The sequence below is a fragment of the Geotrypetes seraphini genome, chromosome 4 (assembly GCF_902459505.1).
Source record: "Geotrypetes seraphini chromosome 4, aGeoSer1.1, whole genome shotgun sequence".
NCBI classification, from domain to species: Eukaryota; Metazoa; Chordata; class Amphibia; order Gymnophiona; family Dermophiidae; genus Geotrypetes; species Geotrypetes seraphini.
Window position 1 is genome coordinate 176752964 of NC_047087.1, and position 14923 is coordinate 176767886.

At 44.1% G+C, this 14923-nt stretch overlaps 1 protein-coding gene across 13 annotated transcripts in view; it reads left to right on the forward strand.

Moving 5' to 3' along the window:
• Positions 1 to 14923, forward strand: part of CNOT1 (CCR4-NOT transcription complex subunit 1) — a 1050915-nt gene that overhangs the window by 562299 nt on the left and 473693 nt on the right. For all 13 annotated transcript variants that reach the window (XM_033940598.1, XM_033940586.1, XM_033940591.1 and 10 more), the window contains one exon: positions 7193 to 7333. In XM_033940598.1, coding sequence (XP_033796489.1) covers positions 7193 to 7333 — 141 coding nt within the window. The remainder of the gene's footprint in view (positions 1 to 7192; positions 7334 to 14923) is intronic.

Here is a 14923-nt window from a genome sequence, read left to right on the forward strand (position 1 = left end):
CAGGATCCACCCACTGCTGTTGAAGGACAAAGGGCAACCCCTTCCGAATCAAAATCAGAACTCCCGCCTTACGGTTGTTCGCCGGTGCGCCCAAATGTTGACCAACCCACCAAGTCTGGAGTTTTGCATGCTCTGCCGCTGACAAATGCGTCTCCTGCAAGAAGACAAGATCAGCTCTCTGACGGTTCAAGGCTCTCAAAATTTTTTGTCGTTTAATAGGTGAAGTGACCCCATTTATATTCCAGGAAATACATCTAAGAGGCTTCATAAATGAAATTAGAAAGACAAAGGACAGGCAAAAATCCAAAAAGAGAACCGAGAGCAAGGCCGTCCCAGCCAGCGACCAGCTCCCAGGACCTCAATCCAGGCCCGAGCTTCCACCACCAGACAAAAGGCCAACTGTAGGGCACCAGGAACACACAAAAATAAACAAAAGAAAAGGGAAGAAAAAAGAGAAAAAGAAAATAAAAAAAAGAAGTAGAAAGAGAAAAACAAAAAGAAAACCCCACATACCCACCCACCCACCCACCCCGTCCTCCCACCATCCCCCCCCCCATCCCTCTTGTGACCCACTAGTGGTCCAAGGGCCCTGTGAAGTAGCTCCCAACCCCCCCCCTAGCAGACCATATGTTCAAGAAACAACCCTCGCCGAGTCAAAGCAACCCTAGCCATAGGCAGTCAAAAAAAAAGTGCAATGCACCCTAGTATCCACCCCAAACAACACAGAAACAATCCCAACCACCCCTCGCCCGCCCGATGCCCCATAACAGACTAGGCATTAAATTTGGGCAACCACCCATCAGGAAACAATGCAATAGAAATCAACAAGCAAATGCTCAACGGAGCCACCATAGGTACCATCAACCCCCACTACCCAACACTCAAATATTCCCTCCCCGTCTTACCCAGCCACGCTAATCCCTCAATCATACAGTCACTCGGGAAGGGAGAAGCGCTCCCTATATACAAAACACTCCATCCAACTCAAACGAAACATGCACTCCCCTCCCAATCATCCACACATTCCAGGCAGGATAAGAAAAATATTGTCCGAAGGAAGTCCAGATCGGTCCATCGCGCCTGCACCACATCAAGGTCCGCCAGCCCTCAAAATAAGTACTGCCCAGAGCAGACCACCACGGGAGCTGGCCATCTGGCATCAAGGCTTCCAGGACACATCAGACAGAGGAGGCATATAACGATCAGTGGAACTCCAGCTGAAAAGAACCAATGGGCTATCAAGGAGCAGGGTCTGGGGCCTGCAAGGATTGCACGAAGCGAAGCGCCTCAGCCGCCACCACAAAGAAGTGAGTCTGACCAGCATGTCGGATCCGCAGACGTGCAGGATACAGCAAGGCAAAAGATATTTTCATCTGAAACAGCTGGGAGCAGATGGTAGTAAACTCCTTCCGTTTGGCTTGTAGAGCTGGGGAATAGTCCTGGAAACATAACACCCTGGAGTTGTCATACAGCAGAGGGCCCGAGGTGCGAATGGCTCGCAGAATCTCTTGTTTATGGGCAGAGTTCAATAACTTAAGGATGACAGTTCGAGCTCGCGAGCCTGGTGCTCCCAGCGGGCCCAAACGATGAGCGCGTTCAATTCTCAGGGGACCATGTGCTTCAGATAAGGTTAAAGAGCGCTGCAGCCAAGATTCCAGAAAGGAATGGAGCTCACCATCCTTCACTGATTCAGGTAAGCCTACCAGTCGCAGATTCCCCCGACGGGACCTATTCTCAAGGTCCTCCACCTTTGCTTCCATAGCGGCCAGCTGAGCTCGAAGTTGTTGATGGTCCCCTTCACGTTGCTGAACTCTATCCTCCAACGTGGTGAGACGCTGCTGATAGGAGGAAAACTCTCCCTGCAGCGTCTCCAGCCGAGTGTCCACAGAATCTAATTTGTCTCCAATCGGTTGCAGTTTCGTGGTCAGGGATCCCTCCAGCAGCAGTTTCACTTCGGCCACTATTTCAGACACCCACGCGGTCGGCGCCGGGAGCGGCGGAGGAGACTCGCGGTCGGCCATCTTGGACTCACCCGCGCGACCGCGATCCCTCTCCCGGCGCGGCAGCTTGCTGGTCATAAAGCCCCGATGGCAGGAAAACACTGGGAGAGAGTCACACCACCTCCAGCGCCAAAATCTGCGGCGAAATCGCGGCGTTCCGGGGTCAAAAATCGCCGATGGTGGGAATGGGATCGGGAGCTAACCCCACCGACGTCTGCTCAGCAGCTCGACATCACGTGACCCTCAAAATCATCATTTTAACTGTAAGGACTCTCCCCCACCAAGATAAATGTAAAGGGTTCCATTGCACACATTTCCATGACCTTCAACAATAATTTATTTTCGTTAAGTAAGTCTTGAAGCAGAGATGGAAGAATGAGTGTGCGCATGAAGAGGGGTTGAGTGTTGGTCTCACTCTGACTGCATCACAAACCTTTGCTGCAGTTTTGACCAGCCCCCACAATCAGATCTACCTGTGGGAGGAAGGCTACAGTATTTTTACAAAGCTTGGATGACCATCACCACTGATACCACTATAGAGGGTGCATATGTAAGTTGCTCATGTGGGACTGTGTGAACCGTAACTGCCATATGATCTAATAAAATCAGAAGTGTCCGTGCTGTGACCTTTTGAAATGTATGAAGTTGTTGAATCAATATCTTGGATGGTAGTTGCTTTTGGTAGGGGAAGATACACCATGGTAGTCTTGGTATCGATTGTTCCTCCAATAAAGTCCAGATGCTGAGAAGGTATTAAAACATATTTCTCTATATGGATGAGAAATCTGAGCTGTTGAAAGGCTGAAGTCTGATACAAAGCCTGGACATTTGTCCAAGTACGGGAAGATGAGTCCATGCTTCCTGAGATGAGCAACAATGTAATCACGACTTGGTGAACACTTGTGGTGCTGAGGATAGTCTGAATGAGAGGACTCAATATTGATAATGGATGTTACTGAGGAAAAAACAAAGGTACTGTTTGTGTGCGGGATGTATCGGGATATGGAGGTATGCATTTCTGAGATTGAGAAGTAGTCAATCGTTGTATCCCAGAAAAGTTGTGATAGTAGGGATCGAGATCGTCCTGAAACATTCCTTCTTGACAAATTTGTTGAGAGCTCTGAGGTCTAGGATAGGCCAGTGACCTCCTGTCTTCTTGGGAATTAGAAAGTAATTTGAGTAAAACCCTGTTCCCTCTTGGATTCTGGGAACAAGCTCTATAGCATTGATCGCTAGCAAACATTGAACTTCTTGTTGCAACAATAGAAGTTGTTCTGCAGTACTAATAACAAGAATGGACAATGTTTAAGTAGATTTTCTAAACAGGAATATCCTAGGCCAAGGAGAGTGGAACCCAGCAAAGGAAGCCTTTGAGCACACTATTCATCGATGGAGAAGATAGTTAAGGATCTTGTGATAATGGACAAAAAAAGTGGTAATGGACAAGTGAAAAGAATACACACTGGTTTAACCATGACCAGCCTTTATTCTTTTGTACATTTTCCCATCTTGACCCTTCCTGGGACTGGTAATTCAGAATGTGTAGAACCACCAAGGGCTCTTCATTCTAGTGGGTCCAAATTGGCAGAAGACATGGTATGGAAATTTCATAAATGTAGAGGGAGCCCTTGGTGGCATCAGTGATAGCGGGCCGTCTAGTTGAAGGCCCGGACTAGATGGATGCACCTCCATTTAGTATTATGACATGGATCTTGTAAGGTTATGGTTATCTTTATTTGATATACTGTCTTTCTTCCACATATATCAAAGTGGTTTATAATACAAAGGACAAGATTAAGGAAGAGGTTGTTTCAGATAGGTTGTAATTCCTCTTGCAGTCTAGAAAAGTTTTGACTTTATTAGGCCTACATCAATGTAGAAAATTTTTAATGTGTGGTCCAGGGGCTGTAGAACTGTCCCTTTCCAGTAATCTGTTCATAAAACTTAAGAGATAATCTGAAGGAAGACTTAGCTATGACTTTCTTGAGAGTAAAATTGGTATAGGACTGACCTTTGGCTTCACATCCAGATGTGTCCTGTTTTCTAAGAGGAGTGAAGCAGTGGGTCATGCCTTGGAACCTGAATTTAGTGCTCTCCGTTTTGGTGCAGCCACTCTTTGAATCCAACCCCTTAAGGAAGCATGTATGAAAGACTTAAACATTAAAGATCATGTTCTGGTGTCTATTTCTTCAGCTAGAAGGATATTGAAATTGTGGGTGCTGTTGTGCTGTGATCCCTCCATGATTAATTCAGAAGATTAGGTGGAGCTACATTTGTGATGTCTCAGTCCAATGTTAATAAGTAAATATTGCTCCTGGTATTTGGCAAGTAGGAGGATAAGAGCTGGCAAGCTTACTTCATAAAGAATGTGCTGTTTTCTGAACGAGTTGTGGTGATTGGATCAGTGGTTTATATTTTATGTGTGGGAGTGGAGGCCTAGGAAGAGAAAAAGGGTCATGTTAAGCTCCAGTAGCCTGGTGGATTAGAGCATCAGTGCACATTGTGCGGAGGTATGTAGTATTTGTTGCCATCAAACCACCTTTTAGAGGTCAAGCTTCTTTCTTGGCAGAGATTGGTGTTTTTTAAAAATTTTATTTACTGTATATCCCACCTTTCCCAAGGTGTAAACATCATCCTATATAATAAAACCCTAGAGCGCACATGCGCTCTTGAAAAATCGTGATCCCTGGCGCCGTGTTTTCTGATCCGTGGCCGTGTTCTACTTTAGAACGTGGCCAGGGATCACTCTGGCCACTCCCCTCCTCACTCACCATTCCGAAGCAAGCTCCTCACCAACCGGAAGCAAGCACCTCACCTCCCGCCCTCTCTCACCGCTGCTGCTGCCGCTGCCGCTGATTCTTCTCTTCGGGGCAGCCTGCGATCGTGGCCGGCTTTGGCGGGCCTCGCGGGCTGCTTTCCGGCCTCGGTGGCACGTTCCCTCTGCCACCACGATCGTGGCCTGGAGCAGGCCAGAAGACGCCGGGATGCAGGGAGGGTCAGCAGGGGAATCAATACAGGGGGCCAGAGGGAGAGGGAAAGGGGGCTGCTTTGGGGGGAGGGGTGTGCTGAGGGGAGACAGAAGGGGCCATGGAGAGACAGGGAGAGGGAAAGGGGGCTGCTTTGGGGGAGGGGTGTGCTGGGGGAGACAGAAGGGGCCATGGAGAGATAGGGAGAGGGAAAGGGGGCTGCTTTGGGGGGGGAGGTGTGCTGGGGACAGACAGTTTTACACTGGGGGAAGACAGAAGGGGCCATGGAGAGACAGGGAGAGGGAAAGGGGGTCTGCTTTTGGGGGTAGGGGTGTACTTAGGGCAAACAGCTTTGCTCTTGGGGGGAAGACAAAAGAGGGCCATGGAGAGACAGTTAGGGAGAGGGAAAGGGGGCTGCTTTGGGGGGAGGGGTGTGCTGGAGGCAGACAGCTTTGCTCGGGGGGGGAGACAGAAGGAGAGAGAGATAAAGAAAGACAGACAGACACACATATATTCTAGCACCCTTTAATGTAACGGGTTTAACGACTAGTACATAATAAAAAATACATATCAAAACACAAACAAAATTAGTGGCCAGCGCTTAAACAAGTGCAAATGCCTTAATGCCCAAGTGTATATTACAATTAAGGTTGGTTGATTCTTCAAGAAATCTGCAGGGCGATTGCTTGGCTGTTACAATCCTCTGTAGGACATTGCCAGTTGGATTTGCAGGTTTATCAGCATGTAGCATTTGGGGTTTGCTTGTCAACAATAGGTTTGTCTGGATCCACTTCTTTCCAGGAACTGGTTTGGTACTTCCTATGCATCTGGACGCGAACTAATGAGGAAGGAGAAATTAGTTTACCTGCTAATTTTCTTTCCTTGAGTCCTTCCAATCTAGTCTAGAACCTGATAAAGTTTTTGGAGAAGGATTTAGTGAAGAACACAGGTGGATGTTGAGACTAGGTGGTTTTGGTTGTGTTAGGAGTATTTCAATGTGAAGAAACAGACTAGTTCCAGTAAGGAATTAGTGATGGGTAATTGGGAGGGGTTGTTTTTAAAGTAAATTGGTTGTACTTTTATGAAAATACTGACTAGTTTTGTGCAGCACAGACCTTTTAAAGTGGTTCTCAAACTCCATCTGCTGGAGGGAATGCATATTCATACATCTGGACTGGCTTGGGAGGACTCATGGAAAAAATTAGCAAGTAAGACCTCATTTAGTCCAATGTGTTTAGTGGTCCTGAACCAAAGGGTCTTGTATCTGAACCAGCAAATAGCTTTCAACTCCTTCCCAGGTTGTTGCTCCTGCCTCCACAGTTTGTTTACTGAAAAGCAAATCACTCAGAAGTTCTTCTGATTAGCTTTGCAGTTTTTTTTTATTTTCAGGTGTGTGTTTTTTCCTCAGTATTTGCTTGGAATCTTTGTGCCTCATTTCTCCATAATAAAAAGCACATAAGAAATGAATAGCCTCAAGGAGAAAGATGGTAGGTGTTGATGGGTGATCAGAAGATGATTCATTATGAACCATGACATTCTATTAGAAATCCCATTTCTTCCTTTTTTGTCGGCTCCAAAGTATCTGATCAATTTAACATTGATAATGGATATAACTGCAATGTTAGAAAAGCTGAGCCAGTTCAAAATTTTAGTAGTTAGATATAATTGAACCACATTGGAAAGGTGATTTTCAAACCTTTTTACTTGGGTATTTTTGCCAAGTGCAAAAGCTAAATTGAGGTTTCAAAATTGGATAATCCCAGATAGTTTGCAAAACCTTAGGACACATACAGAGAATCATGTTCACTCAAACTATTAAGGTGTTGAATTTTCTCCGAAATGCTTATAAAATTGATTTTATTCTAAATTAGTTCAGGATAGTTTGACATTTCTGGGCAGCCAATATAACTGGAGCAAAATATTTCTGTAAAACTGTGACAGCCTAAAATACTGTTGGTCTTAGGCATGTGTCTCATGATGAAGGTCCTCTTAACTCATGTTCCTAGAGCAGATTTGACTGGTAGTTCAGAGGGGAATTTCTTCATTTGGTGGAGGCAAGCGCTGCCCTAGCTAGATTAGGGCCCCATTTAGATAAAAGACTAACTCAGTTTACCTAAAAAAATCATTTGAGTAAGTACAGTGTAGTATGTTTTTATGCATTTATAAGATTGCTTTGTGAATATCCTTTTTTGTTGTGCATTTTTCACCTTTTTCATTTGTTTCCAGCCCTCCATTAATACAACCAATATAGACACTCTATTGGTGGCGACAGACCAGACAGAACGAATTGTGGAACCACCAGAAAATGTGCAGGAGAAGATAGCTTTCATATTTAACAATCTGTCCCAATCTAATATGACACAGAAGGTGAGCCCTTTATATGGAGGTCAACGTCTAAACATAGCATAGTTGCTGATTCTTCTTCACAACTGATAATTTGAAGGGTTATTTGTGCCATATAGCCCTTGCATGAGTGATTGAGTTAAGTCTGGGCAAGATGCTTAGATTACACAGCATCTCATAATTCAGATGTTAATTACAGTGCTCTCCAGTTAAGTGTAAAGCCTTGAGACTGAAGTTAACTTGGACATAACTGAAGGGACCCTTTTTGAAATGTTACTATACATGTTACCACCAATTGCCAAAATGATACTGAAAGGATTTTGTAAATAAGGGAACAAGCCTCACATTATGGAGCTACACCCATTTCAAGTTTTCTCAGAGAGACAAACCACACTGTTCTCTTGCTCCTGCTTACATCACGGGCTTGAGCCCATCCTCCCTAACTTTTAAACTACAAACTTTAATTTATTCATTTAATTCATTACTTATTATTTTTAAAAATGTTTTAACTTAGAATTTATTTAATTTAAATCTTCTAATTCATTCTAGATTCACTAATCAATCACCTAACAATTCATTTTGGAATACAGAACCGACAGAAAAAGTACTTATCTTAAAAAGTGCACTGGTGCTTTAAAGTGCAGTATTGAAAGTGCATTTGTGCTGTGAACTTGTAGCTTCTTTAATTCATTTCTGCTTGTGAAGCTTAAGGTGCATAGCTCCTCCTCTAGAAAACCAAGGCTGTTGCTGGTATCTTTTAAACATCCGACGCAGCCTGCGTTTTGCAGGACATAACTACCTCCCCACTGCATCAGGGAAATATCTCTAGCAATGTTTCTTTTTGGCTGCAAACATACTCCTGCCGGTTCCGAGCTTACAAGTTCACAGCACAAATGCACTTTCAATACTGCACTTAAAGCACCAGTGCACTTTTTAAGATAAGTACTTTTTCTGTCAGTTCTGTGTTCCAAAATGAATTGTTAGGTGATTGATTAGTGAATCTAGCATGAATTAGAAGATTTAAATTAAATGAATTCTAAGTTAAAACATTTTTTACAATAAGCAATGAATTAAATGAATAAATTAAAGTTTGTAGTTTAAAAGGTAGGGAGGATGGGCTCAAGTCGGTGATGTAAGCAGGAACAAGAGAACAATGTGGTTTGTCTCTCTGAGAAAACCCGAAATGGGTGTAGCTCCGTAATCTGAAACTTGTTCCCTTATTTACAAAATCCTTTCAGTATCGTTTTGGCAACTGGTGGTTTATATATTTTTGAATTTAATTATTAGGTAACCACCTGGGTTTTTCCTTTTTATTGTTGTATTGTACATGGTAGCACTATTTATGCATTGATAGGACAGCAGACAAGTTTGTAAAAGCATCAGTTAGCTAATCACACAGAAGCATCAGTTAGCTAATCACACAGAAATGCAGTCAACAAAGTGTAACATTATTAATTAATAGGACAGTAGTGACGATGATACACCAATGACAGGACAGTGGATGAGCTGAGTAATTGAATGACCTAACTGTGCACATAAACGGAGTGCCAGTCAAGTGCTTTTATGTAAATGGGATCAATAAACTGTGTGCATATAAGCGGAGTGTGTGCTTATAGGTGGTGTGCTTAACTGAAGTGATTGCTCATTGAAGTCTGATAGAAAAATATTACCATCACTCTAGTGTAGATAAGTGGAATGTGCTCTTATTTGATATGCAGATAAGTAGAATGCATTTTATTCTAGGTTTAGTGTCCTGCCCCAAAGACCTACATGCAGGAGACCTAGGTTTGGTTCTGTTACTATACACAGGAGTCAGTTCTTTAGGTGATCAATCCATGCTCGCAACCCACTTGCAGAAGGGTGTCAGTCACATCTTTCTGCTCCTCCTTCACCAGTGAAGTATAGCTCCCTTTTTAGTTTTCCCTACTGCAAGCAACTAAAGAGATGTTCTGATCTGTTCTGTTTGGGTTTTTATTATTTTCTGCTCTGTTACTTCATATTCAGAAGGCTTTGGTGCCAGATGACCCCATATTTGTGGCGACTGTGTCTGGGAGAGAACACAGACTCTGCGAGGGCAGACTGCAGCTTGCAAGGCAACCCCTGGGTATACCTGATGAGCCAGCCTGCTTTGTGTTACTTCAAGGCTTGGGGCCTGTTCCCAAGGGAGCCTGTTCACCTTCTGATTTATTAGAGGCTTGAGTGCGGGCTGTGAGGCCCCTGTGTGAATCCTTTGGGTTTCAGGGAGCCGGCTGCATTTTATTCTCCCCTCGTCACACCGTGAGGATTTGTGGGGGTTGAACCTTCAATCAATTCTGGTCCTACTCACTTTCTTTGAACCCCCGTCTCTTTGCCATGTTGAACTCCTTCCTCAAAGTGCTCCCACCTCCCACCCCTCCTTATCTCTCACCCCAGACTATTGCTGATTACTTCCAAGACAAGGTCCACAAGATCACCCTTGAATTCACTACAAAGTCACATCCTTCTCCCCTATGCACTCTACTGAACTTCACTCACACTACCGCTTCATCCTTCACCCAAACAACTCATGAAGTTCCTCCTGCATGGTCCCCTCCCTCTGTCAACTACCGCTTACTTTTCTTTTCTGAAATCACAGAGGAAGAAACTGAACAACTTCTGTCTTCAGCCAAGCCTACTACATGCCCCTCAGACATTCTTCCCACCCCTCTACTTGACCCCATCTCACATACTCAAGTTTCAAGTTTATTTTACTTTTATATACCTCCTATCATTAAATCTTAAGCAGTTTCAAACAAAGTTAAAATAAATATGAAGGAAATAAGGTATTCAAAGACAGACAGGTATGAACAACAAAGAATTGTAACGTGATACATAATGGGTTAATGGGTAAAAGTTACATTGTATTTAAAAAAAAAAATAGAAAAGGAAAGTAAGAGGGAAACACAGAAGGGAAAGGGTTAAAGAGAATGTTTCAGGTTAGCAATCTGTTGAAGATGGCTTATATATCAAAAGCATCTTTAAACATAAATGTTTTAAGATTTGATTTAAATTTGGATACACAGTTTTTTTATCTGAGATAGTTGGGTAGTACATCAGTGAAGACATGAAAACAGCCAATCAAGTGGAGAAAGCTTCATCCAAGGCCAGACAAATGCTGGGTTGTATCCGTAGAAGCATCGTTAGCCGGAAGCCCGAGGTCATTATGCCGTTGTACAGAGCCACAGTGAGACCTCATCTGGAGTACTGTGTACAATTCTGGAGGCCACACTACCGTAAGGATGTGCTGAGAGTTGAGTTGGTTCAGAGAATGGCCACCAGGATGGTCTTGGGGCTCAAGGATCTTACATACGAGGAAAGGCTGGACAGATTGCGGCTATACTGTCTCGAAGAACGCAGGGAGAGGGGAGACATGATCGAGACATTTAAATATATCACTGGTCGTGTAGAGGTGGAAGATGATATTTTCTTTCTTAAAGGAACCTCGGCCACACGAGGGCATCCGCTGAAACTCAGGGGCGGGAAATTTCTTCACAGAGAGAGTGGTTGACCATTGGAACAAGCTCCCAGTGCAGGTGATCATGGCCAACAGTGTGCCTGATTTCAAGAATAAGTGGGATGCCCACGTCGGATCTCTACGAGGGCAGTGTAAGGGTATCGCCACCTGAGTGTGATCTAGGAGGGTAGTTAGGGAGGGTTAATAGAGTGGGCAGACTTGATGGGCTATAGCCCTTTTCTGGCCATCATTTTCTATGTTTCTATGTTTACATTCCATAAAGTTGGTGCAGTGACCAAGAGAATGGTTTTACGTGTGATGTCGTAAACAATATCCCTCCCATCTGCCATATTCTCAACCTATTTGTTTCCACTGCAATTGTCCCTGCTTCCTTCAAACATGCTTCTCAAAAATCCCTCGCTGGGCCCTACCTGCCCGTTCAACTATCGCCCTGTCTCCCATCTTCCCTTCCTATCCAAGCTATTCGAGCATGCTGCTCTCTGTCACTGCCTGAACTTCCATTCAACTTGATAGATTCTTAATCCTCTACAATCTGACTTTTGCCTCCAACTCTCCACAGAGACTGCCCTCACCAAGGTCTGCAGTGACTTGTTCGTGGTGAGATCTAAGGGCCTTTACTCAATCCTAATCCTTCTTGACCTGTCTGTCGTTGATGCTGTTAATCACATCTTACTCCTTGATATGCTATCCTCGCTTGGATTCTGCAAATCTGTCATCTCCTGGTTTGCCTCCTATTTCTCCAATCGCACTTTTAGTGTATGTGTTGGTTCCTCTTCTGCTGCTACCCCACTAGTGGTTGGCATACACCTCTTCTCTTCTCTTTCGCCACCTCTTCCCTCAGTGCCCTGATCATCTCCCATGGCTTCTAGTATCACCTATATGCTGATGACTCTGAAATTTACCTCTCTACACCTGAAATTTCACCTAAAATCCAAGAAAAAGTCTCTGCCTGTTTGGTTGACATTGGAGCCTGGATGTCATGCTGTCATCTGAAACTAATGGATTACAAGATCAGAGGCAACATGGATTTACAAAAGGTAAATCGTGCCAAATGAATCTGGGGGACCGGATAATTAGATCAAGGACGTGCACTAGATGTAATTTACTTAGAATTCAGCAAAGCCTTTGACATGGTTCCTCATAGGAGCTCTTAAACAAACTCCGTGGGCTGAAGTTAGGACCCAAAATCGTGAAGTGGATTAGAAGCTGTTTGATGGACAGATTCCAGAGGGGGGTGGTTAATGTAATTTGTTCGGAGGAGGGAAAGGTGACTAGTGGAGTGCCTCAGGGATTGGTGCTGGGACTGATTCTGTTTAATATATTTGTGAGCAACCTTGCTGAAGGGTTAGAAGGTAAGGGTAGCCTTTTTGCAGATGATACCAAGATTTGTAATAGAGTGGACGCCCTGGAGGGAGTGGAAAACATGAAAAAGGATCTGCAAAAGTTAGAAGAATGGTCTAATGTCTGGCAACTAAAATTCAATGCAAAGAAATGCAGTGATGCATTTGAGGGTTAGAAATCTGAGGGAACCGTATTTGCTGGGAGGTGATAGGCTGATAAGCACTGACGGAGAGAGGGACCTTGGGGTGATTGTGTCTGAAGATCTAAAAGTATCTAAACAGTGTGATAAGGCGGTGGCTGTATCCAGAAGAATGCTAGGCTGAATAGAAAGGGGAATAACCAGCAGAAGAAGGGAGGTGTTGATGTCCCTGTATAGGTCGTTGGTGAGGCTACACTTGGAGTATTGTATTCAGTTTTGGAGGCTATATCTGGTGAAGGATATAAAAACTTGAAGCGGACCAGAGGAAAGCGACGAAAATTGTAAGGGATATGAACCAAAAGAAGTATGAGAAGAGACTGGAAGATCTATATATTGTAGCGTGGCCGGCTCTTGGGCCTAGCAGTGACCAGCACACATCTACAATATCGCCCTGGCGTGCCTCCCCAAGAAGTAGGAAGCCCTGTTGGGAATACCTTACTCTGTATACCAAAAATCAGAATGGCACAGTTCACGTAAGTATCCAAAAGATAGAAATTACATTTATTGATTATTCAGATAGGGCAAAACCAAAAATGCAAGAAAACAAAAGTCCAAAAGCAATTATAATGTGCCCCAAAATAATATGGCTCTCACCAGCCTGGTCTGGTTCATGCTTCAGTGTTTCACTCATGTCCCAGGTAAGTCCTACTTTGAGGTAGTAAGAACAGCACAAAGTATCAATGAGTCTCAGGCAGTCCTTAGTCCAAACATAAACTCTGAGTTGTATAATGTGGTGGTGCTTCTCCCTTCTCTCCAAGCATTAAGGAGCGTAAGGTTATGGGATTTATCAGTTCAACTCCTCGGCAAAGCAAAGCACAAAAACAATATATCCCACAAAACTCACTGCAAGGATGTCTGGCCAAACCAGCACCCAACCTTCATGGTTTTCACTGCACTCAAAACAATGCCTCATCAATGTGGCTTAACTGCTCCTAAGCATTGTTCACACAGCAAGCCAGCCAGCACATCAAAAATCCAAAAGAAAAAAAAAACAACTTTGTAAGGCAAACAGTCAGATCAGCTCACTCCCATGGCTTCTGGAAAAGCAAGCTCTGGCAGACAGCTCCATTCCATGTCTTCCAATACCTGGGTCTCCTGTGTTTGCTCATCTGCCTCTGGGTCAATCATTTCCACATCCGTGGATTCCTGGGCTGGTGGAGGTTCCTGCCACCTGGGAACTTCCCTGGACTTCCTCTCTCTCCGGGACAGCCAGCTTTCCAATTGTTCCAAAGCTGCTGTGCCCCGCCCAGCCCTACTCAAGAGCAGGGCTTTCTTCTGCTGAGTCTGCCTTCTGCCCTGTTTGGCCAGCCCTTTACAAAATGGTGGATTTAAAGGGGAAATACCTGTTTTCACAGGGCTATGGTCTAAGTTCTGTTCAAACAGAGCCTGCGCTTCCTGCTCCAATTCCTGTCTTGCAGGCACATAGTGATCAGCCTTGACTAATTTCACAGGGTGATATTTAAGGTTCTTCACTGGCACAAGGCTGTCACTGGGATCGGGCTTGTGACAATATGTATACTCTGGAGGAGAGGAGGGACAGGAGAGATATGATACAGACATTTAAATACTTGAAAGGTATTAATATAAAACCAAATCTTTTCCAGAGAAGAGAAAATGGTAAAACTAGAGGGCATAATTTGAGGTTGTGGGGAGGAAGACTCAGGAGCAGTGTTAGGAAATTATTTTTCACGGAGAGGGTGGTAAATCCTGGAATGCCCTCCCGAGAAAAACAGTGATGGAATTCAAAAAAGCGTGAGATAAATGTAGAGGATCTCTAATTAGAAAACGCAGAATGTAAATAAAAAGAACTAAGGCTGGTACTGAACAGACTTGCATGGTCTGTGTCTCATGTGTGTGATGATTTGGTGTAGGATTGGGCTGGGGAAGACATCAAAGGGGGATTCCACTAACTTGGAACATGAGGATGTTACTGGCCAGATATTATGGTAGCTATCCTGCAAACAGGATGGTTGGATAGGCTGCAGTGAGCTTGGACGGTAACGTCAGCATTTGGAACCTAGGACAATACGAGGTGGACTTTACAGTCTATGACACAGAAATATCAAAGAAGAGACAAGTTAATTTAATCATTTATTTTTAATGGGTATAACTAATGGGCAGACTGGATGGACCATTCAGGTCTTTATCTGCCGTCATTTACTATATTACTATGTAAACATGTCCAAGACTGAGCTGCTCCTCTTTCCTTCTAAACCCTCTTCTCCTCTTCCTTTGTTCTCCATCTCGGTAAATAATACTGTCATCATTCCAGTCTCCTCTGCTCGCAATCTTGGAGTACTTGATTCCAACTGCTCATTTTCTAAGCACATCCAACAAACACTAAGGCCTGTCGCTTCTATCTCTACAACATCACCAAAATTTACTCCTTCCTCTCTGAGCACACTATCTGGATCCTTATCCACACTCTCGTAACCTCATGCTTAGATTACTGCAATCTACTTCTAACTGGTCTCCCGCAGAGCCAGCTCTCCCCCCTGCAATTTGTGCAAAACTCTGCTGCACGACTCATCTTATACCAACCTCGCTACATTCATGTCACTCCTCTCCTTAAATCACTTCA